This window comes from Ricinus communis, chromosome 5 (genome assembly GCF_019578655.1).
Source record: "Ricinus communis isolate WT05 ecotype wild-type chromosome 5, ASM1957865v1, whole genome shotgun sequence".
In the NCBI taxonomy this organism is placed as follows: domain Eukaryota; kingdom Viridiplantae; phylum Streptophyta; class Magnoliopsida; order Malpighiales; family Euphorbiaceae; genus Ricinus; species Ricinus communis.
This window is the reverse complement of record NC_063260.1, coordinates 14358516-14382659: the sequence shown is the minus strand read 5'-3', so window position 1 is coordinate 14382659 and position 24144 is coordinate 14358516. Positions and strand designations below refer to the sequence as shown.

The following is a 24144-nucleotide window of genomic DNA, read 5'->3' as shown; positions in this document are numbered from 1 at the left end:
CAACATAATATTAATTGATTTAATACTAAAGTATTAAATAAGAAACACTAAAGTATAAAAGTATTATTATAAAGAAAAATTACAGAATTAGAAAGTGCAAAAGTATACCAGATCAAAGTTAATAAACAACATTAGTATATATGACAATTATTTATTAACGGAGTAAAATACATCATATTTTTTTATCATAACAAATATCACATTAATGTTTTTATCAATGGGTGAAACCCACATACTTTCGCAAAAAAAGAAAAATAATAATAATAATTTGGGATTCATAGAAGAGTAGATGAATGTGGCTGCTCGGCTAAAAGCATGGGCAGCAGAACCGGTTTAACCGGCCTTGTCTAACCATGGTTCCAACTGTTGAGGTATTTAATATAATTTAATTGAAGCCTCAGGTGTTACTTCATCAATCATTATTTTATTCATTTTTTAAAACATAATTAGGTCCTTGAGCTCCCACTATAAAAACCCAGCATCCTTCCACATTCATCGTGCCACAGTTTTCTCCATCACTAATTCCTCTCTTGTATCGGATAGCTGTCAATCCAAGATACATAATCAAGCCAACCCTCAATCTGCAATGGCTAGTGATCTCCCTCAAACACAGGGCAAGACGCTCCCTGATGCCTGGGACTATAAGGGTCGACCAGCCGAACGGTCCAAAACCGGTGGCTGGACCAGCTCTGCCATGATTCTAGGTGCTTATATACATATATATACAATCCACACATTCTTCTTTTTGTTATTTTAGCTTACACTGAGTTTGAAATACAGTACTCGGAACGACTTCATTGCCTGAGTTGTATCTTCTGTATTTCTCACACAAATGTTGTCTGGGATTTATTTTTCTCTACAGGTGTAGAGGCAATAGAGAGGCTAACTACACTTGGTATTGCTGTCAATCTGGTGACATATTTGACGGGTACTATGCACCTTGCCAATGCTACCTCTGCCAACACAGTCACCAACTTTCTTGGAACCTCCTTTATGCTCACTTTGCTGGGTGGCTTTGTAGCTGACACGTTTCTCGGAAGGTTTGATCAGTATTCTTGTATTTCTTGATCTTCTTGGCCTCATTTTCTATCTTACTTTCCATCAGAACGTTTAGACTTACCTTCTCTTGTTTATTAATTAACTTCTCTTTTGTTTTTGTTTTCCTTCCTACAGGTATCTCACCATCGCCATCTTTGCCACGGTGCAAGCAATGGTAATTAAGGCCTTTTACTTCTATTTTAAACTTCTGTTTTTCTTTTCTTTCGGGACCATCGATGATAAAACCAAAAAAAAATTATTGGAAAGATAATAAGAAAATAAAAACTTAGATGTTAATAAAATTAGTCCTAGCTATAGGTTATATACACTGTATGACCATATTGCAGGGGCACCGACTATGACTCCTCTCCTGAAGTTTGTTGTTGCATGTTAATTAGCTCTTCCCTTTTTCTTTTCTTTTTTTTTTTTTTTTTTTTCTGTCTTTCTCTTAAACAATATAACATCACTCTTCTTTCCGTTATAAAGGTGCTGCACTTTGGTTTTGTTTTTGCTTCTATTAATTTGTCTCTTTCTATTCACTTTTCCGGTGCAATGATTAATAGGGTATCACAATCTTGACTATCTCAACAATAATCCCGAGTCTCCGACCACCAAAATGCCACAACAACACTGCCTGCATCCCTGCAAGTGGCACTCAACTAAATGTTCTATACTTAGCCTTGTACCTCACTGCCCTTGGCACCGGCGGTCTCAAATCAAGTGTCTCGGGATTTGGCTCGGATCAATTTGATGACACGGATGAGAAAGAGAGAAAACAAATGTCAAGCTTCTTTGGTTGGTTCTTTTTCTTGATAAACATAGGTGCACTTTGTGCAGTTACAATTCTTGTTTACATACAAGATAATCTTGGAAGAGAATGGGGGTATGGAATATGTGCATGTGCTATCGTGCTTGGATTGATTGTGTTTCTTTCTGGCACAAGGCGATACCGGTTCAAGAAATTGGTTGGTAGTCCACTGACACAGATTGCAACAGTTCTTGTTGGTGCTTGGAGCAAAAGAAATTTGGAATTACCCTCAGATCCATCATTTCTACATGATATTGACAACTTTGATGAGGGAAGCAAGAAAAAGAAGCAAAAACTTCCGCACAGCGACCAGTTCCGGTTAGTATTTTATTCTCGATTTCCTTTGTCCTTATTATTCTTCACTTCCCTCATCTTCTCTAGTTTTAAACGAGAAACAAACAACAATTAAAATTGAATTTATTCTCTTCTTTTCTCCAAGTAATTAGTGGCCTGTAATAAGATAGAAAACTGTTAATAATGCTAAAATGTTTGTCATATTTGTACACCATAAAGAATAAGTAGATGAAAATATCTTCGAGTCTAGGACCACTCTTAATTGACATTTGAAGTTACAATTCGAAGAATATGAACTAGCTAGAAGACTAATGTTGGCACACAACAATGCGGACTAACAATTAGGGTAGGCGGGGCAGGATGAGCTTAACTTGTCTTTCCATGTGGGTCATGATCTGGTGGATTGATATAACCAGTCCAAAAATAGAGTGGCATGTGTAATTGCTGGCCAATCAAAGAGCAAAATTATTGATTCAAGATTCCTGAAATTTTTTGTCCAGCCATAAAAATCTGGCTGTTTGAAAATGGACAGCCATGTTTTTGTTGTGTGGTTTAGAGTCTGTGTGCTAAACCTAACTTGGCCAAAACTAGTTTATACTGTATATAATATTATACCATACCTGCTAAGAAATTTCATATTTTATGTCACATGTTCAGTTTTTAACCTGTTTTTATTTTAGCTATCAGAAGACAAAACATAGATGTCTCATTTCGGAATAACACATGCAGAGAAAATATCTAATCAGTTCCAAGAAAAGAAAAGGATTATCAAATGCCCCAATTGACTTTCTTTGAATCAGATCCATTTTATTGTGTGAATCTTATTTGTCTATATGTATGCATGCATCTTTCATATTCTTCATTACAAAGCTAAAAATATCATAATGGCATCCGGCCCTTTAAGCAAGCATTATGAACTTGCTGACCCCCCACAACCCCATATAAAGACCTTAATTAATTACAGTTTTGAGATTTTTTGCTGCTTGGCACATTCAATGATGTGGGTTCTTCTTGAAAAATATTTAAAATGAACTCCACATTCAGTGAAGTACGGTTGAGCTTAGTTTTTCCAATCATTATACCTAATCAATGCAACCTCATTGGACGTTTTCAGTATATAAGTCTTTCCATGCAGTTACCCAGCATCTTTATGAATTGAAATTTCATGAAGAGATATACAGTCCAGAAAATTGGAATTTGAAGCAATATTTTAATTTTATATGTAAACGGAGAATCAAGAAGAGATCACGAGTCAGTTAAGCCAGTCCATCTCCCAATCGGGTCCTCATGTTATGGTTGTCTTGAGCATCATGCACTGCACATTTCCCCTGCTAATTCACGGACATCACCTCTTGCATTTTAACTCTGTCCAATTATAGAAATTCCAACTATTATCTTCAAACCTTTCTGTCGACATTTATGGCTTCACATGTGACCACTTAAAATGACACAAAATAGCAAACAACAAATGAACAAAACATATACATCAATCACTAACTATAGGACCCACCAAACAAATTGCCTGATATTAATTTAATCGTATACATATATATGTGTTTGTGTGTCTTAATTAACTTTATATTATATGTTTTAATTTTGCAGTTTCTTAGATAAAGCAGCAATCAAGGACCCAAAAGTCACTGTAGTGACCAAGTGGAACTTATCAACTCTAACAGATGTTGAAGAAGTGAAAATGGTGGTTAGAATGTTACCAATTTGGGCTACTACGATCATGTTTTGGACAGTCTATGCCCAAATGACAACCTTTTCCGTGTCACAAGCAACCACATTGGACCGTCATATCGGAAATTTTCAAATCCCAGCTGCATCCTTAACAGTCTTCTTTGTTGGTAGCATTCTCTTAACAGTCCCAATTTATGACAGAATAATAGTCCCAGTCTTAAGAAACGTTTTCAAGAAATCAAATGGCTTAACTCCGTTGCAACGTATAGGAGTGGGTCTAATATTCTCAATTATTGCAATGATAGCTGCAGCACTTACTGAAATAAAGAGGTTAAGAACCGCAGAATCACACGGTTTGACTCATGATCCGACGGCCGAGATTCCAACGACAGTGTTTTGGTTAATCCCTCAGTTTATCTTGGTAGGTTCAGGTGAAGCACTTACCTACGTCGGACAGCTTGATTTCTTCTTAAAAGAGTGTCCTAAAGGGATGAAGACAATGAGTACAGGGCTGTTCTTGAGTACACTTTCTTTAGGGTTTTTCTTCAGCTCTTTGTTGGTTACTATAGTGCACAAGGTGACAGGAAACAGCCCATGGATAGCTGATAATATAAATGAAGGGAAGCTTTATGATTTCTATTGGCTACTGGCGATTTTGGCTGGTTTGAATTTGGTACTATTTTTGGGTTGTGCTAAATGGTATGTTTACAAGGACAAGAGGCTTGCTGAAGTTGGGATTGAATTGGAGGAACTTGATGAGCCTGCTTTCCACTGATTTTCCTTTTTCTTTGTCTTTCTTGGGCTTTTTTTTTTTTTTTTCTTTTTACTTTTATTTCTTAGTTTATATGTTTTACACTACAAAGCCAGGAAAGGCGTTTGCTTTGAAATAAGCTTGTGACCCCCCCATCCCTCTGAATGTACAAAGTGCATGAAAATGAAGAACAGTTGAACAAGATGTTCAACTCTTTTTTAATACTACAAATTACAGAAATGAACAAATGTGTATATTGAAATATATAAGTTCCTTCTATTCAGAATTATTGATGCAAAATCTTGAATTTTCGCCCCAAAGCAATTAATAAAATTAAAAATTATTTACTTAAAATTTTGAATCCTTACAAAGCACCCTGGAAATAAAATTATATTTTCATAATATAGAAAACATGCTTTCTTAAAATCGTTTACTAAGAGGATCTATAATCTGGGTAAATATCTAGAGATACCTTCGACTAAGTATACCTAAACGAAAAATATTTTGACCTCTTAAAACAAATTATTAATTTTAATACAAAAATATATATAGATAGGATTGTAAAGGTCTCTTCTAAAATTTAAAATTCAAGTTTTGAATATGGAGTTGCATTAAAACTTTTGAGATAATATTTTGTAATTCATAAAAATTCTATCCCAGCACATTCTAGATCAATTCCAGATATAAATACATAAAAAATAATAATTTATTATTATTATTATTATTATTATTATTCTCCAATTGAATTTAAAGGTTACCGGTAATACTCGATCAATTAGCCGTAGAAACATAAATCTAACTAATATAGCACGATACCCTCCTTCTCCACTATTAGCACAGTTCTTCATTTGTAAACTTGCCTGTAGTTGACTAGCAATTAAATTCCAAAAAAGAGAAAAATGTAAATAAATTACCTTATATTTTTTTTTTATACTTAAAAAACTGTCTTTTTTACCCAAAAAATATCATTTTATTTTATTTATTTTTTGCATTTTGACATATTACCAATTTAATACTATAGATTCTTATGATTCAATATGAAAAATAACACTGATTTAGTAGTAAAATAAATCAATAAGTGATCTAGCATATAAATAGATACAATAAATTCATAGTGTATGAAGTTAATATATATATATTATTAACTTTTAAGAATAAAATAATATTCTTAAATAAATTTATAATATTTTTAGAATAATTTTTTATCATCAAAATTTATATTTTATTAATATTTTATCATAAAATTATAATAATATTGATTGACAGGTATATATATATATTTAGAATATTATTTTTATCAACAAAAATATCACAGCCCTTAAAATGTTAAAACACCTCACATCTTTTTGTACTTTTCCCTATTAAATTTTTATTTTTTTTTTTAATAAAAAAAAGGGTAAATGCATGGCGATGTGGTATTAGAAACAGATGAACAAACAAAACAAAAATTGGGACAAATAAATAATTGGAGAAAGAGGAAAGATTCTTCAACACAAGAGCATAGCAAATTGGTTCGAATTTTCAAATCTGACATAATCAGCCATCTGTCTTATGTAATTATTGGCATTTTAAAGTCCGAGTTGAGTAAGAAATTCAATCAATTGGAACTAAAGGCTGTTCCAAAGTAATGACAAATATAATTGAATATGTGCAGACATGCATAGGATATCCTGCAAAAAGCATTTTTTACGCTCCATCAAATGTGCATTGGATTAAGGCATGTGACATCATATTTCTAGGCAACATTAGGTGTTATGACATTTTCTGGATTACTCTAACAAGGAGGAAACGGATTATCTGAGATATTATTGTCTTTAGTTTTAATTCTTTTTGACAAATTCACAGGTGTTCTTTCATAATAATTTGATTCTATAGCTTCAAATTGTATAATCCTTACCAGCACAATAACAAATATATAAAGAATAAATTAACCAAGTTCGAAAAATATATATTCTATCTCGTTTAATAATAAAAACAATAAATTCCTTCAATAACTTTCAAAGATTAAAAGTATTTGATAAATACAGTATTAGGATCACAAACTCCCATAAAAAATTTGATCTGATATCGGAAGAGAGAAGAGGAAGAAAATGGAGTTTTAAACTTTTCTCATTAACTACAAGGAAAATATTGCCTACTAAGGAGTAGTAGGAATTCAGCTCTTCCACCAGAAGCCATGCATGAAATGATTTATTAATTCAGATATACAAAATAAATATTATTTCACTTAATTAATATCATCGTGTGTGTATATATAATTTTTAAATAAAATAGGATTATCGAATTTGAATCATTGACACTCCTGCTGTGCAATCGAAGTATTTAGTATAATTTACCTATTCACATGTTGACACCTATCAAACATGATTCTAAAATAACTTAATTGACAGTACAAAAGAATTCCATTCATTGTTGTTCTCTGGACATAGAAATCTATCAAAAGACAGAAAACCATGTGAGTTGCCCTTAGAACCAAGTGGGAATTAATCAATTTGTGCTCTTGTCCCAAAACTGGGAAACAATCCTGTCTACTGAAAGCGCCATTTTCCAGAAACAAGATACTACTATAAATAGCCAGTTTGCACCCTCAATAAGTGAGTTAAATATCCACTAATTGAATTATCCATCCCCCTTGCTACCTCAATAATTTCTGAGTAGCCAATTATTTAGGACAGCTGATGATTCTTGAATTTTTAATAGCCAATCATTCAAGGTATCTTCCTTATCCATGCAATGCAAAGATATGCACTAAAATGTAAGCATTTGACCAAGAAAAATAATATCTCATCTGCTTAATCTCTTAACAATTAATTATTGCTTTCCAAAGAAATATTCATGTTGTAAGTAATTAACTCCCATCATCGCTAAAATTGCTAATGACATGACATACTCTTGGTGGTTTGTCAATTCCAAATTAATCACATCCAGAAGCTAACTGTGTTTTTCTTTGTTGCTTTACTTCCTTAAACACCAATTCTTTACTATTTGGTTGCATTCAATCATACATGATAGCAAGCTAATTATCCCACTTTCTTTTTTCCAAAGAGTGTGATTTCCACATGAAACAAAGTTCAAGTTGAGACTCATTTGACCCAAGAGATGCATCAAAAAGAATGTATCTGTGGTGCCCAACTTGATATTAGGAGGGCACTAAACATGTGATTATGGATAAGATTAGACTGTACTGCTGGTGTAGTGTACCAAATTGTTCAACCATGACATAAAGACAGGCGACATATATATTCATCTCCCGATTCATTAAATACTAAAACGATAAAACTAATTCATTTTTAAAATTATATTCGGTGCCGCAGTGACGCAAATACTATTAAAAATTTGACCTTATTAACGGGTTATCCGGTTAATTTTTTTCTTTATTTCTTTTTATAGTAATTACATTTATAGTGGATTAATATAATTGGTTCTAATTTTGTTACCTTATTAATTAAGATCTCTACGAAGAAAATCTTCAACTATGAAAGAAAAAGAAGAAGAAGAAAAAAAAAGCAATTATTTAGCGGGTTACAAACGATAAATAACATGTGGGTATTCCTGTGAAATTGGCTATTTGGAACTCAAATGGGCCCTTTAAGAGGACAATTCGGTTCAAATTTTTGAAACCAGAGTCAAAACCACAAAACCAGTCCATGGTTATTTCAATTGACCCAAATCCGAAATCACATTCACATCTATGAATAATTAGATAAACCAAAAATTTAAAAAGTCGCCTATTTGCATTTGCTTTTTGTTTTCTTCTGCTGGCCACAAACTTAAATTAAGCCTCACATTAAATCTTTAATTCTTAAGTTCTCTAACGTTTATTCCATACTAGACCCTAAACCGTGGAAGACGTGACTAGAACATTGCTACATTTAATTTTAATTTCCGATCATCTAAGTGCCAAAAAATATTTAATGAAGAACAATGGAATAAAAAAAAAAAGACGGCTAGAATTTATAATTTCATCAAAGAATTTTATAATTTATAAGTCTATTTAGTTTGATTAATCAAAGTAGTTGAGTCTTTGCGAGAGAAATAAACATTGAATTTTTGAATTGTTGATTTGCCGAATTTAAGTTATCATGGCGAATCAAAAAATAGAAGGGAACTAGCAACCTTAAAAAGATTTTACTATTGAAATTTAGGAGGCTAAAGTGGTTGGAGGAGAGAAAAAAGAAGAGAGAAATAGTGACAATAAAGAGGAAATTAGTGAAAAAAAATAAAACTCTGTATAAGGTCAAACTGCATAAAATAAAATTAGTTTAAATATTTTAGATATAAATATTTAATATATATTATTTTTTAGTAAATATATACTTTTTATTATTGAACATTTTATGAGTTGTAATCTATTTCATTTTAAAATTCTCAGATATTTAAAATATATATTATTTGATAAATGTATATCTTTTGTTGTTCAACCTTTTTTGAGTTCGTATTTTATTTTATTTATAAAAGCTTAAGATACCTAACGTATAAAATTGTTAAATATATAACTTTTGTTGTTATTTTTTATTTTATAAATTATTCACAATCTTTTTTATCTTTTTAAAATACTTATATATATTGACTAAATTATTCATTTACATTAATATTTAAAGAAATTGACATTTCATATATAATTTAAAATCAACATATATTTTATTTATTTTATGCCAAAAATATATCCGACATACATATATTTTCTTTCTTCTATATATACCCAGCATATATTTTCTTTCTTTTCACTTTGTAGTAATTTGTCTCCTTTTCCAAATCTAATATTCTTAATACAAATCCAAATCCTTAAATCAGTAAAAAAAAAATTAGATTTTTTATTTATTGATTCATTACTAATATCACAAAATCAAACAAAATGTAATAACATTTCACAAATATTAATATGTTTCATATTTAGTATATGAGCATATACATTTTTCTTTTAAAGTATATCTAATATATACCTTTTAAAAAAAAAAACTAAATTTGGATATTTTTATAAATAAAATTTTATTTTTGAATGTTTTTGTTGTCAACATTTTTTATGAATATTCTCATACTTATATTATATTTTTATGATATGTTAAAAAATGTGCAATGCGATGACTGATTGTATTTGGATTTACTAAGAATCTTTTATGTATTTAGCACATGAGAAGTGGATAAAATCAAAAATTGAACTATTCCATTTGCTAATCAAATTACTATACTGTCTTAAGAAAGTATTTATATAATATTTATTTAAAGTAATATTTATATATATATTTTTTTTAAAATATAATATTACGATTTATTTAATTTAACTGTATTATAAATTTATATCAATTTTATTTGTATAATATTATAAAATATTTAATTTATTTTATGTCTGATTTCTATTATTTCACTATCAAGATTAAATATTAAATTAAAAAAAATAGTACTTAGATCTCCATTAAATTATAACCTCATAATTATAAAATTTATTTAATTTTAAATATATTGACTATAAGGAGGTTTTACTCTCTCTATATATATATTCAAATATCAAGGAATATAATTTTTGTTTTGCTTTTGTAGATTTCCAGAATTCTTTTTTTGTACAGAATGAAAAAAAAAAAAAAAAAAAAAGAATAAACTTTTCCATTACAATTTTGATGAATCGAAGTTGCAATACATTAATGAGATCAGCACAATATACAGTCCTACACAAGTGTAGATAGCTAAGTTGTGGACGTTGATGATGATAATGATGATGATGATGATGCATGTTCTTCTCTTCGTTTATTTTCTTATAAAGACATACAAATAAATAACAAAATACAACTATCAGCCAATGGCTGGTACACTCCAATGAGAGAGGGAGGGAGACTACATTACACAAACAACGACCTGTAGCAGACAATTACGAATGCTACAAGGAAATATTAGGCTCTATCCTAATTATCTCTATAAACTGAGAAAAAAATTTTAAAAAGAAAAAGGGTCTTCACTCAGATTTCTCTGAGAAAAACTTGCTTCCTCCAATGAGTATCTTGCAAGTGGCTAAAATTGCTATAGCATCCATACCAATTAATGTGCCTGCTTGCTGTGTGACAGCCTTTTCTGCATTATCAGAAAAGTTGCAATGTAATGAGTTCTAGCAAAAGAAAAGGTCAAATATATGATGATTAACTGGCTCAGTTGCTTTCACAGAAAAAAGAATTATCAAGACAAATCTCCTATAAGAGAAGCAACATATTTTAGTATAAGTGTGCTTTTAGGAAAATGAAAAAATCTGCAGCTTTCCAGAATAGTAGGCTACCTAATTTGAAGTCAAGACCCTTCGGAGGATTCTGCAAAATCTACACTAAATTCACCAAAAATATCTGGACATTCCTCCCAATTTCTCTGTTCGCGTGCTTCCCAATATCCACCCCCATAGCAAAAAGCTCCATCTTCTCCTTCTCTCTGGAACCACCTGGGCTTCCATCCATGTTCTTGTAATTTCCTTGACTGCATACGATGAGTAAAATTATGACGATCCTACTAAGGAGTTATCAGGAATTCTACACCAAGGAACAATAGCAAACCTATACAAAAAAAGCCTTTCTTAGGGGTAGGCCATATACATTGATTTCCATTACCACTTTAAGATTCAAAACTTCACTAAACTTTCACTTGTTACTAGATTCATTTCACTATGCAATGTTCAAGTTCGGCATTATGTTGAAATCTATTGCCAATTAACATTAATCCGGTCCTGAATATTGCTAATATTATGATTAATCTAAAAGGAGATAAAATACTTTTAACATACCAATCTTTGCCGCTTCTCCAACCGTTGTTTCTCTGCATTTGCCTTCTCATATTCCCCATTCTCCAGATGCCGTTGGTCTGGTCTAAGCCTGGAATCCGTAGGTGGAAGCTTCTCCTTAATCCGTGATCAAATACCCAGGATCAGACATGGCTATAAAAAACGATTAGATATGCATAAGAGGAAGATGGAAATGCAAATTAGAGAACTGTTATAATACATCATCTCTACCTGCAGTCCTGGTGTTAACTCATTTAGAGTGATTGCAAATGATGTTAAGTTGTACCGAGTGAGATTGGGAGGTGGCTTAGTACTTTTCCAAAGCAAGGTGGCATTAGGTGAGGAACTGCAATCCTTTGTCTTGCTACTTCCGTCGCCTTTAGTATAATACATGCTGTCGTCCCACTTCCCAAATAGTGTGGCTACTTTATTCCCCATAGTATCTTCAACAAACCCATTAACCTACAATATTCAATATAGATATAAGCATATGAAACAAAAATGAATAGTATGTTTGATAATAATTCGCTAAAATAGACGAACCATGTATCCTACTGAGTGAAATCCACGTAAACTTAACGCATTGTATAGTTATTGAGCCAGTAAAAATCATTTGGCTAGATTACGAGATTAAAATACTTCCAGATATCAGTTTGCACAAATAATCAAATCCGCCAAAAGCAGGACTACTAGCCTGGTGAGGATTTCTGTCAAGAATTGACTGTTCTTTGAACTTGAGTTTGCATGAATATTGTCCATTTCCTTGTATATGCATTGGCCCGTGGTGATCACAATACAATTTACCAAGGATAAGATTGTAAATAGTCGTTGTCACCTGGTGAATGAATAAATGAAATGTTAATATCAAAGCACATAGGAAAAGGAATAGGCAGAAAATTGAAAGAATTGAGTGATCATGTCCTGTACTCCTACATAGATGTAAGCACAATCTGGCAACAGTACATACCTTGCTCCATTGGAATATTTCACCATCATCAAACTCCAGGGTTAGAACTCCAACAGGGTCAAGCTGAATTGACCGTCCCCAAAATTTTGAGCGGAGGTTGCTGTCGCCCCAAAACTTCCACCCTCTACCTTCACAATGGCAGGCAATGACAGTAGGGTGATGACTAACCTGTTTCAACTCACAACACCATTCAAATATACATTGTCAGAAGGAGAGCACTCATGACCAGTCTCTTTAAATTGTAATGGTGTTCCGAGACACATCCTCAGTGATAAAAGAACATTTTGCAAATAATTTGTTTCTTTCTCTATTCTGAAGAACTTTAAATTTGCTCCAAAATTTTTCTCTATAAGCAAATTTCTCTCCCCATCTAAGCCTGCATAAGGTTAAACTACTGAACTTTCTTACATGTATTGCATATGTCATTTGTGGCATTTGATTATTCCTCGTGAAGAAAGGTCATAATGATCCTTTGCTTTAGAATCACCTAGACAACTCAAACCCAAGTCATGTTCTCATCAGTGTTTTTAGATTCGATGTACTTTCAGTATATGATAAAGGATCCATCATTTTGATTATATTCCATGGATTCAGATAATCCTTGGTTGGTACACAACCAAATCTCTCATCTCATTGAAGTGAGAAATTTTATAAAACCACAACTAGGTGGGACTTTGAATCCCTCACATTTTAGGAATATGAGTGGATGGGATTCGGTAAATCTTTTTCTTTTTCTGAGCCAAGCATGAAATATTTTGCTGCAAGGGATTATTTGGTAAATAAATAGATTCCTTCTTTATTTGTAGCAACGAATTTTACGGAAATCAGGATTTCATTATTTTCTTCACCCTGAATCCTCCAAACATTTCTCATTTCATTGTTGAAAAATAAGAATTTGGACCACAGCTTAATCACCAAATTGTCAACTTAAGTCTAAAATAACTGCTTTGCATTTTTCTTTGATGAATCTAGAATTGGTACACTGACCTTCTCAGAGAAGAAGCGAACTCCTTTATCAGGAAAGTCAGCTTCATAAGTTTCACCTAGCAAAGGATTGAAGGGTTTGCAGTGTCGGCCTTCAGAGGAAGCATATCCAGAAACAGCAAACGCGGCAACATTTAAAATCCTCATAAGGCTATTTCCCTGTACAGAAACCCAGAAAACAAACTATCAGAATCAAATCAGACTTTTTGTTGATGAAACAAGTTATTGCAAGAAACATGCTAAAATGGAAGGAAATGATAATAATAAATTCATGCATTTTATTCTATGCTTCTAAATATATGTTTCCACATTTCCTCCTCCAGATATCATAATCTCATAGCTACTTTTGAAAGCTGCTAAGAAAGGCACCTAGCAGAAAAGACCTAAAGGTTTGGATTGTTACCAAAAATATAAGCAACTCATTTCAGTTTAAAATTATAAAAATGAGATTCACCAATCTCTATAGCCTCATACCAAGTTATGAACTATAACTTAGCAATCATTTGAATTTGTGCAAGTCTTCTAGGGATAAATCTCCTCCGAAGCTAAATAGCAAAAGTACTATCAGCAATATGTAATGTGTCATTTGAGGGACAAAATGTTCCCAAGTGCATCAAGATTTACATGTAACAAACAAGTTAGTGTCAATCTTACTTCTTTTCCATACTCGTAGGCTCTATCCAAAAGATAAGAGTACTCCAAATCCTCAAAGCACTTCTGAAGAGATGATATTGGTTCATTAAAGTAAACAGGGAGACAAACTCGCGATAGATCTTTCCCCACATTGTCCTTTATCATAGACCAAAGACTGACCCCTTTTTCCTTCTCCACTGGATCAGGAAGCTTCTTTCGCCTTTCCACATGTGGATATCCAGATTTACAAAGCTGCTTTCTCGCATGCATTTTCTCCTCATTGTCAGATTGAAAATGCACCCTGTGTTTTTCTTGATGACAGGCAAATTCTTTTATTGACCCACGAACAAAAGTAGGTTCAGTAAAATACTCTTTTGTATCATAAAAGGAGGACTCGTCTTCCTCTGACACTTCCTCGAGTTCTTGTTTCTCAATATCATCAGATGATTCTGTTGTGCTACATTCTGATTTCCAAAGCAAGATAATGAAATAAGACTGCAGTAAAAGAAGCTAGGAAAAAAAAAATTTTGGTGTATCTTGAATGAATGCAAAGTTAGAAAAAAAAAATATCATAAAGATTAGCAAACTATAGCCAAACTGTCTGAGCCTTAATAAACAAAAGGGGTTCATGAGTGTGAACTTTAGGGGTTAAAGCAGAAACCTAGAAAAGATATTATGGGTTATTTCCTGTATTTGAATCAGCTAAACTGTCGAGTCTTAATAAACAAATAAAGCACCTTCCAATTTTCCTCCATAAAAATATAGTGGTAAAGGAAAATGATAGATCAAAAAATAACAAAGCTGAAGTAATCTGTGCTTGTACCACTAAATTTCCCACGTCCTAAACTTGAAAATTCATGCTTTGTCAATTGAAATTCACCATCTGGAATTCCAGTCGTCTCAGCTTCAATATTAGCTGCCTGCACAAGGAAAAGAGATTCTTGATTTGCTACGCAGATTATGCAAGCTTTATTGCAGAAGAATAAATAGTTTACAAAACGAGGGCCTGAAGTAACATAAAAGGAAAACACAAGATGCCGAAATAAGCTGTAAAATTAATTGTATTTGGAGAGTCCACAAAAATGTCTCCCTATAAATTACTAGAATGCCAACTTTTCCACGCAACTTTTGTCACTAGTTTTGCAGGTAGTGCAATTCCAGGATAAAACTCTTGTACGTCAAGAATACCACATCACAAATACTGAGGTTATCCAATCTTTTCAAAGGCATAAAATACTTGCCTTGTTTAAGAAACACAGTCCTTTAAATTTTTGCTATTGATAAATTGATTGGTGATTCACTCAATCCATTAACAATGTTTATTTCTTGCCAATAACTTATAATAACAAAAAAAAAAATCTTAAGTTTTAATATCATCAGCAGAAATATAGCCACTTGGGAATCTGTTAGCATAACATGTTACGAGATATCTGAATAACATCCTGTTTTATTCAATTCAAAAGCCATAATTAAAGTAGCCAATTCAAAAAACATAGTAATTCAGCTAAGCTATAAAGCCTAAAAAGAATGTCCTCATGAACAAGCATAACTGTCATTACAGTGTGCACATAGAATTGAGTGATGTCCTAAACCTAGTAAAAGGCTTCTAGTCGAGTAAGGTAATGTCTTCAGATATCACGAAGATTTAACAACAATTAAAGATAAAGTCAGTCAAGAACATTAGAAGATTCTCTCTGTTGACAGATCAGAGCATTTACAACAATGTTACCTCTAATTGCCTCAATGTATCAAGCAAACTGGATCTTTCCTCGCAAAGAATTTTCAATTGTCCTTGTATTTCAGAGAACTCAGACAGCATGATCTGCTCACAGTCCTTAACTAGGTTCTCACTCGCACCCTCGTCATGCAGACGCTTTTTAAGCCTTTCAGTTGAGACGGACAAATCCTTAGGTACCAGGGAGAGACTATCATTTAGTGATCTTAATGGAAAGAGGCTCCTTGTAGAGAACAAAGCTTGCAGCCAAGCTGCCCTATCTCCTTTGGAATCAGTTCTAAGATGAAGCGTCTTTGTAGCTGTAAAGATGTAAAATCGCCTATCATCAGACTTGCTCTCACGAAATGATGAGATCTGATACATACAGGAATTTGAGATAAGCATCACCACCACAAATATTAAAGAATAGAATTCGTCAAAACAATTACTTACAAATAATTCGCTAAACACATATACAAGAATGAAAAGGAAATGACTGAAACAAGAAAATATGAAACTTTTATGATTAATAAATTCACTACAGAATAAAAGTAGCAAATATTATGAGAACAACAGGCATAGCCAGAACTGGGAATCCAAGAAACTAACCCAGAAGGAAATCAAGACCAACCCTTCAGCTCAAAAGCACAAACAAGAAGATTTAAAAGCTTCAAATCTCAACTTCTATAATTTCCAGGCCATGAAAGAAAAACTTGACTCATTACTGCCCAGAAGGAGCATGAGATTGGAGTCAGCATTTGGATCTACTAGCAACAAAAGAATATACTTGAAAAAGTTAGAAGGGATAGCCATTGTTTTCCAGCTTCGTAATAGTGGCGTAACAAATGAGGCGCTGCCTCTACCTACTAGTCTCTCTCTCTCTCTATATATATATACACCATAGTCTCAATTCTTGAAAGTCCCCACAGTCTTTATATTTTGTTTATTTCTTCACGTCTCTAGCACAAAGATAAATAGTAGAATAAAATCCATGGACTCAAAGAAACACTGTAGCTCTAAAACAAAACAAATGAAAACGTCCTTTTTTTTATTTACCCTTTTTACAGCATTAAAAAGAAAGGATGAAGAAGAAACCCAAAACCTAAAAGAGTGCAAATATAACAGCAGAGAGGCACTAGACTTGCAACTTACAAGTAAACAAACACCCAAAATTGACCAAAAGGAAGGGTGGAAGACAAATGGGTCGCAAAATAAAAATCATATAAAGAATATAGAAAAAGGAAGGAAGGATCATCTGATGAAAAAAAAAAAAGAAACTCAAATCCATCCACTCAACGCAAATAAGAATGATGTGACCACAGCTGAATGCATAGACCTACAACGTACACTATCATACCCAACCCATAGCACACAAACCCACCTGTTGATGTGACCCACTCTACATTAACAACCAGTTAAAACTGTTTTAAATTTTTTTTAAAAGAAAAGAGAAAGCCAAAAACAAGAAATTGAAATCATCAAAAAGAAATAAAAACCCTTCTGAAGAAACCCACGCAAGAATTTTACAGAAAAGAAATGAAATAAAACTCTCTTCCCCTTTGTAGCTCAGATGTCAATGACTCCCTTGCTGTTGTTGACAGATATTTAATCAGATATCAGAAATCAGAAAGTAAATAACTTCACCAAATTAGTTAAAAAAAAAGTTTCAAGTAAAAATATTTGAATCAAAATATTTCCAGTATTAGAAAAAGAAAAGCTTTATCCAATACTGCGAAAAAAAATTACACGTTAAAAATAATAATCACTTGCAATTCCATGCGTCTAGATCACACAGTAAAAATTTCAATTTTTTTTTTTCCAATGTTAATTTTAGTTATTATTTGATCATAAAATATATAACTGTACCTTTAAATGAACAATGCCAACGCTTTTTTGTTGTTTCCGGCGATAACTTCCACTGCTACTACCACTATCCATTCTCGAAAGCCGAATGGTTGATATGTCTCCGATCAATCTGACGTCCTCATTAGAAGCTAATAAATGAAGATTCTCCGGCCGGGGAATCTTTGAGTAAGAAAGAATGCCATTTTTTAATAAGAACCACCGTGATCTCCACCCTTTGCCGTAATTAGTCCATTTATAGAGAACTCCGGCAACCGTAGCTTCTGATCCCATTATTAAAGACTTTCCAGCATTGCTATCAGATCCACCGGAAAACCCTGCCGGTAGCGATCTTGCTCTGGTCAATGAAGCCTCCGGTGACTGATCACCGATTCCTGGACTTTCTAATGAGATGCAACAAAGTGGGTGCATTTCTTTAACTCTCATTTTCATTACCATTAATCAAGAAACAAGAAAGAAGAAAGTATCTTTCTTTCACTTCAACAAATTTTTGCACATCAAAGAAACAAACTTTGCAGCAAATCAACACAACAGAAATCCAAAATGAACCCAGAAGCAGGATTCGAAAAAGAACGAAATGAAATGAGAAAAAAAAAACAGAAAAAGATAGAAACTCTGCTTGAACAAAGTGGACAGACCTGAGCTCTGAGGGAATGCTAAAAAGAAGAGAGATTTTGCATTTTTCTTTTAAATAAGAAGAATTAGTATTGTTTTGTGTTGGTGTTGGTGTTTATATTATATTATATATGTATTATATATAGATATATAGGTGGCAATGGAGAATGGAGAGGAGAAGAAAAAAAAGAGAGAAGGTGAGGTAATAAAGAAGGAAGAGAGTGGCAAAATGGCAAATATGAAAAGTTGGGGGATGAATGTTGAGTTGTGTTTCGAGAAGGAATTTTGATGGAGAGAGAGAGATGAGATATCGTGAAAATGGAAAGTTGTGTATGGTAAAATATCGGCTGTTAGGGTACAAGGTGTTTTTCTGAGTTTTCATTTTTCAGTATAAAGCTCATGACACGTAGTTGATTATTATTATTATTATTATTATTATTATTATTATTATTATTAATACCTAGAGAATTTTTTATGATTTTTTTATATATATTATTTTTTATTTTAAATAATTATATCATCGAATAATGTTTAAATATATTTTTATTTTTTAAATATAAAATAAAATTAATTTTACATATAAAGTCTATTCTATATATTAATAAATATGTTATAAATTTTTATATATTTAACTAGTATTATTTATAATTTATTATCTATAAAATTAATAATAAAATAAAAAAATCAAATTAATTTAAATAAAATATTATATAATATTAAAATATTTTTGAAATATCCATTACAGTAGAAATTATATATTTTAAAATAAAAAAGGCAGAGTTGAAGATGCTAGACATATTTTAGGAATTTTATTTGTCCAATTTCTTTATTTATTACTTTTTTGTCAACTTTATTTGTTTGAGAAGAAAATTTAAACCTTATTAAAATGTTCTTTTGCATGGCGTCCAGTCGACTGGATTTGGAAGCTAAAACTTTAAGGCCATGTTCGGTATTCCTGTAAAATATTATAAAAGATAGATAAACTAAAAAAGAATCCCAACTTTTAATTATAAGTTGTGAAGATTGAATTTTATAAATTTGGCATTTCGCCAGACGACATGCATCAAAATAGACAGAATACAGATATGGTTGTTGCGAGATTCATTTCATTTAATTGAGTAGTATATTTTATTAATCTATTTTGACTATTGGGTTTTAATTGAGATTATATACAAAGTGGTGCAGTAGAAAGGAGAAAAAAGAAAAGTATAAGAAAATTAAAATATCAATATATTAAATTACAAGAGATCCAAACACAACCTTAAATCTATTCCAACTGTGGCCAGTGCAAGAAATAAAAAAGTAGAGTGTTTGGCAACAATAACTCCAGTAATTTCAGTTGGCTAGCTAGTATTTCAATTGCGAATTAGACAAGCTCTCCCCAAAAAGAAAATAGAAAGAAAAAGAATCAGACAAGCTCTATAATTAAATAAAGGTACATAAATAATGATTATTGGTCTACCCGCACTTTTGTTTCGTGTGAGAATAGGATAATTTTTTAGTTTGTTATTTTCGTCAGATAAATTTTATCTACATTAAATATAATAAATTTTAACATAAATATCTTAACAGATATAAAGATTTTAAATATAATTATATATTATATATTAATTATCCAATATATATATATATACAATTGGAAATAGATACATAAGTAAAAAAATTATTTGTTATATGTATGCTTATTTTTTATACATAAAAATTAAATTGATGTATAATTATATGGGGTTTTTAATTAATTTATAAATTAATAATTTTTTAATTAAATATGATTCTAATTTTATAAAATAATATTTTTTAATATTTTATATTAATTAATAAAATAATCACTTAATATCTAGAAAATAGCATTCTATTTTATATTTTAATATTACATTAATTAATAACTCAATTTCCCAATTATATAATTATTGTTAGTTATGACAGATAATTATATTGGTTATATGTATAGCATTAATTTTATACATGATTAAAATTTTAATTAGTATATACTTTTATTTGATTACATCAAGATATTTGAATTTCTTAAAATATTTAAATTATAATTATTTTTAAAATGTAATAAATAATTAAATTTTATCTATAAGTTATTTTATATTATTATTTATAATTAAAATAATAACAATAGTTCCACATTTGCTGTAATTATTTTAACTGCACAACAATTTTTATGTTTCTTTAGTAATTTTATTTTCTTTTAAAAGATATTGTTAGTTTCCCACAATTAAATAGTCTCTTAATTAATTTCTAATAACTTATTTGTGCCATTTCTCTTTCATCAAATTGGAGGATCATAAACCTCCAGTTTAGTTGACTATTTATGGATTAAATCTGCTTCAGTAGTCTCAAATTTATTGGAAGGTTATAATCTATTGTACTTTTAACAAGTGTTTGAAAAGTTTAACTTCAAATGGTATAAGAATTCTAATTTTTTTTTTGAAATCATTAATAAGAGGTGTATTTTTGTCCTTTTTCCAATTTTATCATTGATCAACAAGAAAGTGGTGGCAATTCTTCAAAATATTAATTGTTGCTCTTGCATATCCAGTTTGAAGCTTGGAACAGTTAATTTATGGGACTTATAAGGGTGATTCAATGATCATTTATGGTGATTCATAAGGGTGCAACTAATGCATTAAAAATAAATCGGTTTTTGGTTGGATTGTCATTTCCTTTTTGTGCCCAACATGTAATTTGTACAAAACATTAATTAGCACTTTTGGTCCTTTTCCATTTCAGATGTATCAAATTTAATTTGGTTTTCTTTTGAGTGTAAATATGGTTTATTATTATTATTATTATTATTTCCTTTTTAGTTAAATGACTTGCACTTGCAAACGAAAGATATAAGAGTTTTGTTCTTTCATTAAATATGTTGATTGCAAATAAAAGTTTTGTTTAGTGCTTAGAAAAAGAGAAACGTTGATTTAATCTTAATTTGAGGTTATTATTTAGATTATGTCGGTACGCATCGTTGCTCATTTCCCTATCAACTTTTCGACAATGAAATTTTGTATCTTCTATTGAGATATTTGTGAAGATCTTTAAAGTTGAGAAGTATGAGTTATTAGTCTTATAAAAATGGAAGTCAGTTGGATAAAGTGGGCATAACAATATTAAAATTAATTAATACTGAAATTAAAGGATGGAGAAAATCTCCTTAAATCCTTGACTTGCTGGAACACCCTCTCCCTTCTCTTTTTCTATGTGGCCCTGCATTAACAGAATCTTTCTTTTTGCTCCTTAATTTGCTCAAGAAAATAGTTCTGATTGTGAATTTCATTTTGAAAATTATGTCTTTTCTTTTCTTTTTTCTTGTGTACAATACATATAACGTATCAAATACAAGCCTTACCGATAATAAAATATTATTTTAAAAATTTTAAATTTTTAAAAAATATTAAATAAAAAATATAATCAATACAGCGAGCAAAACTTTTGGTCAATCATTTTCTTGTTGATAAAAATAGGCCTTATAAAATCAATTTTTAATTTTTAGTATATGTAAATAAATTCAAAGATGACATAAGTTATTTATGTCATGCTATTTCATATGTTATGTCATTAATTTTGACTAAAATTAAAATTGGTCAAAATTGCAAATGAATTTATAAGTATAACTAATTTTGTCAAAATTATAAATAATTTTACAGTTCAGACTTTTTTTTTTTATGAATAAAAGGATTTTTAGCTAAATTCATAAGTGTATTAACTTAAAATAAAAATATAAAATAAAATAGAAATTCAAGGAGTGTATGGTTGAGTCTAGCCTTAATTCAGTGGGGAGTACGAAACAAACGGCAGCTTCTACCTTTGCTGACGTGGAGGTACCGACCTATTCGATTCATTCCTGTACGATACTTCTTTTGAAGTTTTGTTTAGCCAAGTACTGATTATTATGCAAGGCTCGAGACACATTATTATGCAAGGTTCTTAAAGTCACATTAATGAGTAAATTACTTCGAATTGACTAGGTATATATTTAGCATTGAGAAAGGATATTATTATATATCGTTAAATCTAATTTAATTACATCTAGTAACAAATAAGTCACATTAATTAGCGACGGAACATCATTTAAAGTAATTAATTTGATAACATAATGAGTGACCTAAACAATAGGGAGGACGGTGGTGGCAAAAGATTTACTATAATGTGGATATAGGGAGAGAAGAGTATTGAATGTCTTGTCTTAAGAGAGTAGAGGCATATATGCAACATGTGAAATGCTATTATTTCTTCTCCTTCCCGGCAATTGTCATTTTTCTTACCAACTGATCTCTTTCACCCAAATCTTAAAGTAATGGAATTTAATTCATGGGACCAGTTTCTTATTTTTCTTTTCTTTATTTATTTATTTTTTCAGTTTTATTTCTTTGACCAACTATTTTGAAAGTGACAAATCAATGAGTACAATAAATCTTCATTAGCTCAAATTTAAGGCTTGGAGATCCAAATAGCATGGCAAAGGTTACGCCAGAAAATGTAACTTCGTCTAAACAAAATTAAAAAGAAAAATCATTTTTTTTACTCTTCTCGTCCCATTATAACCGTTACTTCAACTAAATCTATTTTAATAGAATGACTTGTAGAGAAGAATTAATTAAATAAAATTAATTCGTTCGTGAAACACTAGGTTTGATGCTATGTGACGGACAACTTGGTTATCGCAATGCATTTTCATAGGCTCTTTACTCTCAATTTTCATGTCCTTGAGAACTTGCTTGATCCAAATGAGTTCATTAGCCATGGATGCCATTGCACGATATTCGGCTTCGCCACTTGATCTAGCAACCACACTTTGTTTTTTGCTTATGTCACCAAGTTTCCTCCAACAAAGACACATAAACCATTAGTTGACTTCCTGTCACAGTTTCCAGCCCAATCTGCATCAGAAAAACCAACTATGTTAGTAGAATTATTTTTCTTCATCCAGATTCCTTGCCCGGGTGTTCCCTTGAGGTATTTGAGGATCTGGTCTATGGCTTCTAGGTGGCTGGAGCGAGGAGCATGCATGAACTGACTTACCATACTGACTGCAAATGAAATGTCAGGCCTAATGACAGTCAAATAAATTAGTTTTCCTACGAGGCGCTGATAATGCCCTATGTTGGTTAAGGGTTCTCCATCTTCTAGATTGAGTTTAATTTTGGTTTCCATTGGAATGATGGCAGGTTTAGCTCCTATTTTTCCAGTTTCCTTTAATAGATCGAGGGTATATTTCCTTTGAGATAGGGATAAACCCTTGTTAGATTTTGCCATTTCTATACCTAGGAAATATGAAAGCTGGCCTAGGTCTTTGATATCAAATTCCTTTTTCAGACTTTGTTTGACCTCCTCTATCCCTTAATCATCGTTTCCTGTTATTATGATATCATCAACATACACTAAAATGATAATAGTGTGTTTGTGAGTGTGTTTAACAAACATAGACGAATCAGATTCACATTAATTGAAATTAATACTTAATAAGAAAACGGTTGATTTTGGCATACCATGCTCTCGGGGACTGTTTCAGGTCATAGATTGCCTTCTTTAGCTTACATACTAGGGAAGTGTCTAAGGTTGACTTATGTCCAGGAGGTAGCTTCATGTAAACTTTCTCTTTTAAATTTTCTTGTAAGAAGGCGTTCTTGATATCCATTTAGAATAGATTCCAGCCTTGATTGATTGCTATTGAGAGGAGGATTCTGATCGTATTCATTTTGGCCACTGGAGCAAAGGTCTCTTGATAGTTAACTCCATAGGTTTGTGTGAAGCCCGAGGCTACAAGTCTGGCCTTGTATCTTTCAATGGTTCCATCACTGTTGTACTTGATTTTGTATATCCACTTGCATCCCACGGGTTTTTTATCCGATGGAAGAGATACAATACTCCATGTATCATTTTTTTCTAGAGCAAGAAGTTCTTCTTCCATAGCCTTACACCATTTGGAGTCAGTGTTGGCTTTATAGAAGTTTGTGGGTTTAGAATGGTTGGAAATCTGGCATAAATAGTTATAGTATTGGTTAGACAAGACATTACAGGAAATGAAATTTTG

At 31.4% G+C, this 24144-nt stretch overlaps 2 protein-coding genes across 8 annotated transcripts; one reads left to right on the top strand and one right to left on the bottom strand.

The window, feature by feature from the left end:
- Window positions 1-478: 478 nt before the first annotated feature.
- On the top strand, window positions 479-4796 carry LOC8279635 (protein NRT1/ PTR FAMILY 6.3). Its single transcript, XM_002529732.4, has 5 exons — window positions 479-704; window positions 863-1040; window positions 1174-1213; window positions 1602-2164; window positions 3743-4796. The coding sequence occupies exons 1-5, from the start codon at window positions 587-589 to the stop codon at window positions 4596-4598; spliced, it is 1755 nt and encodes a 584-aa protein (XP_002529778.1). The 5' UTR covers window positions 479-586; the 3' UTR covers window positions 4599-4796.
- Window positions 4797-10154: 5358 nt separating this feature from the next.
- On the bottom strand, window positions 10155-18421 carry LOC8279636 (oxysterol-binding protein-related protein 2A). Of its 7 annotated transcripts, none has more exons than XM_048374431.1 (11): window positions 17493-18240; window positions 15642-16001; window positions 14736-14832; window positions 13934-14376; window positions 13283-13438; window positions 12296-12463; window positions 12023-12163; window positions 11560-11790; window positions 11332-11451; window positions 10837-11027; window positions 10155-10637 (listed from the first exon to the last, which is right to left on the bottom strand). In XM_048374431.1, exons 1-10 carry the CDS (start codon window positions 17925-17927, stop codon window positions 10848-10850), a joined length of 2331 nt encoding a protein of 776 aa, XP_048230388.1. In that variant the 5' UTR covers window positions 17928-18240; the 3' UTR covers window positions 10155-10637; window positions 10837-10847. The 7 variants fall into 7 exon arrangements, with proteins under 7 accessions (XP_048230388.1, XP_048230389.1, XP_048230393.1 ...); XM_048374432.1 differs by having other exon boundaries at window positions 11332-11445; window positions 17493-18237; XM_048374436.1 differs by lacking the exon at window positions 17493-18240 and adding an exon at window positions 16236-16999.
- Between the last annotated feature and the right edge of the window lie 5723 nt (window positions 18422-24144).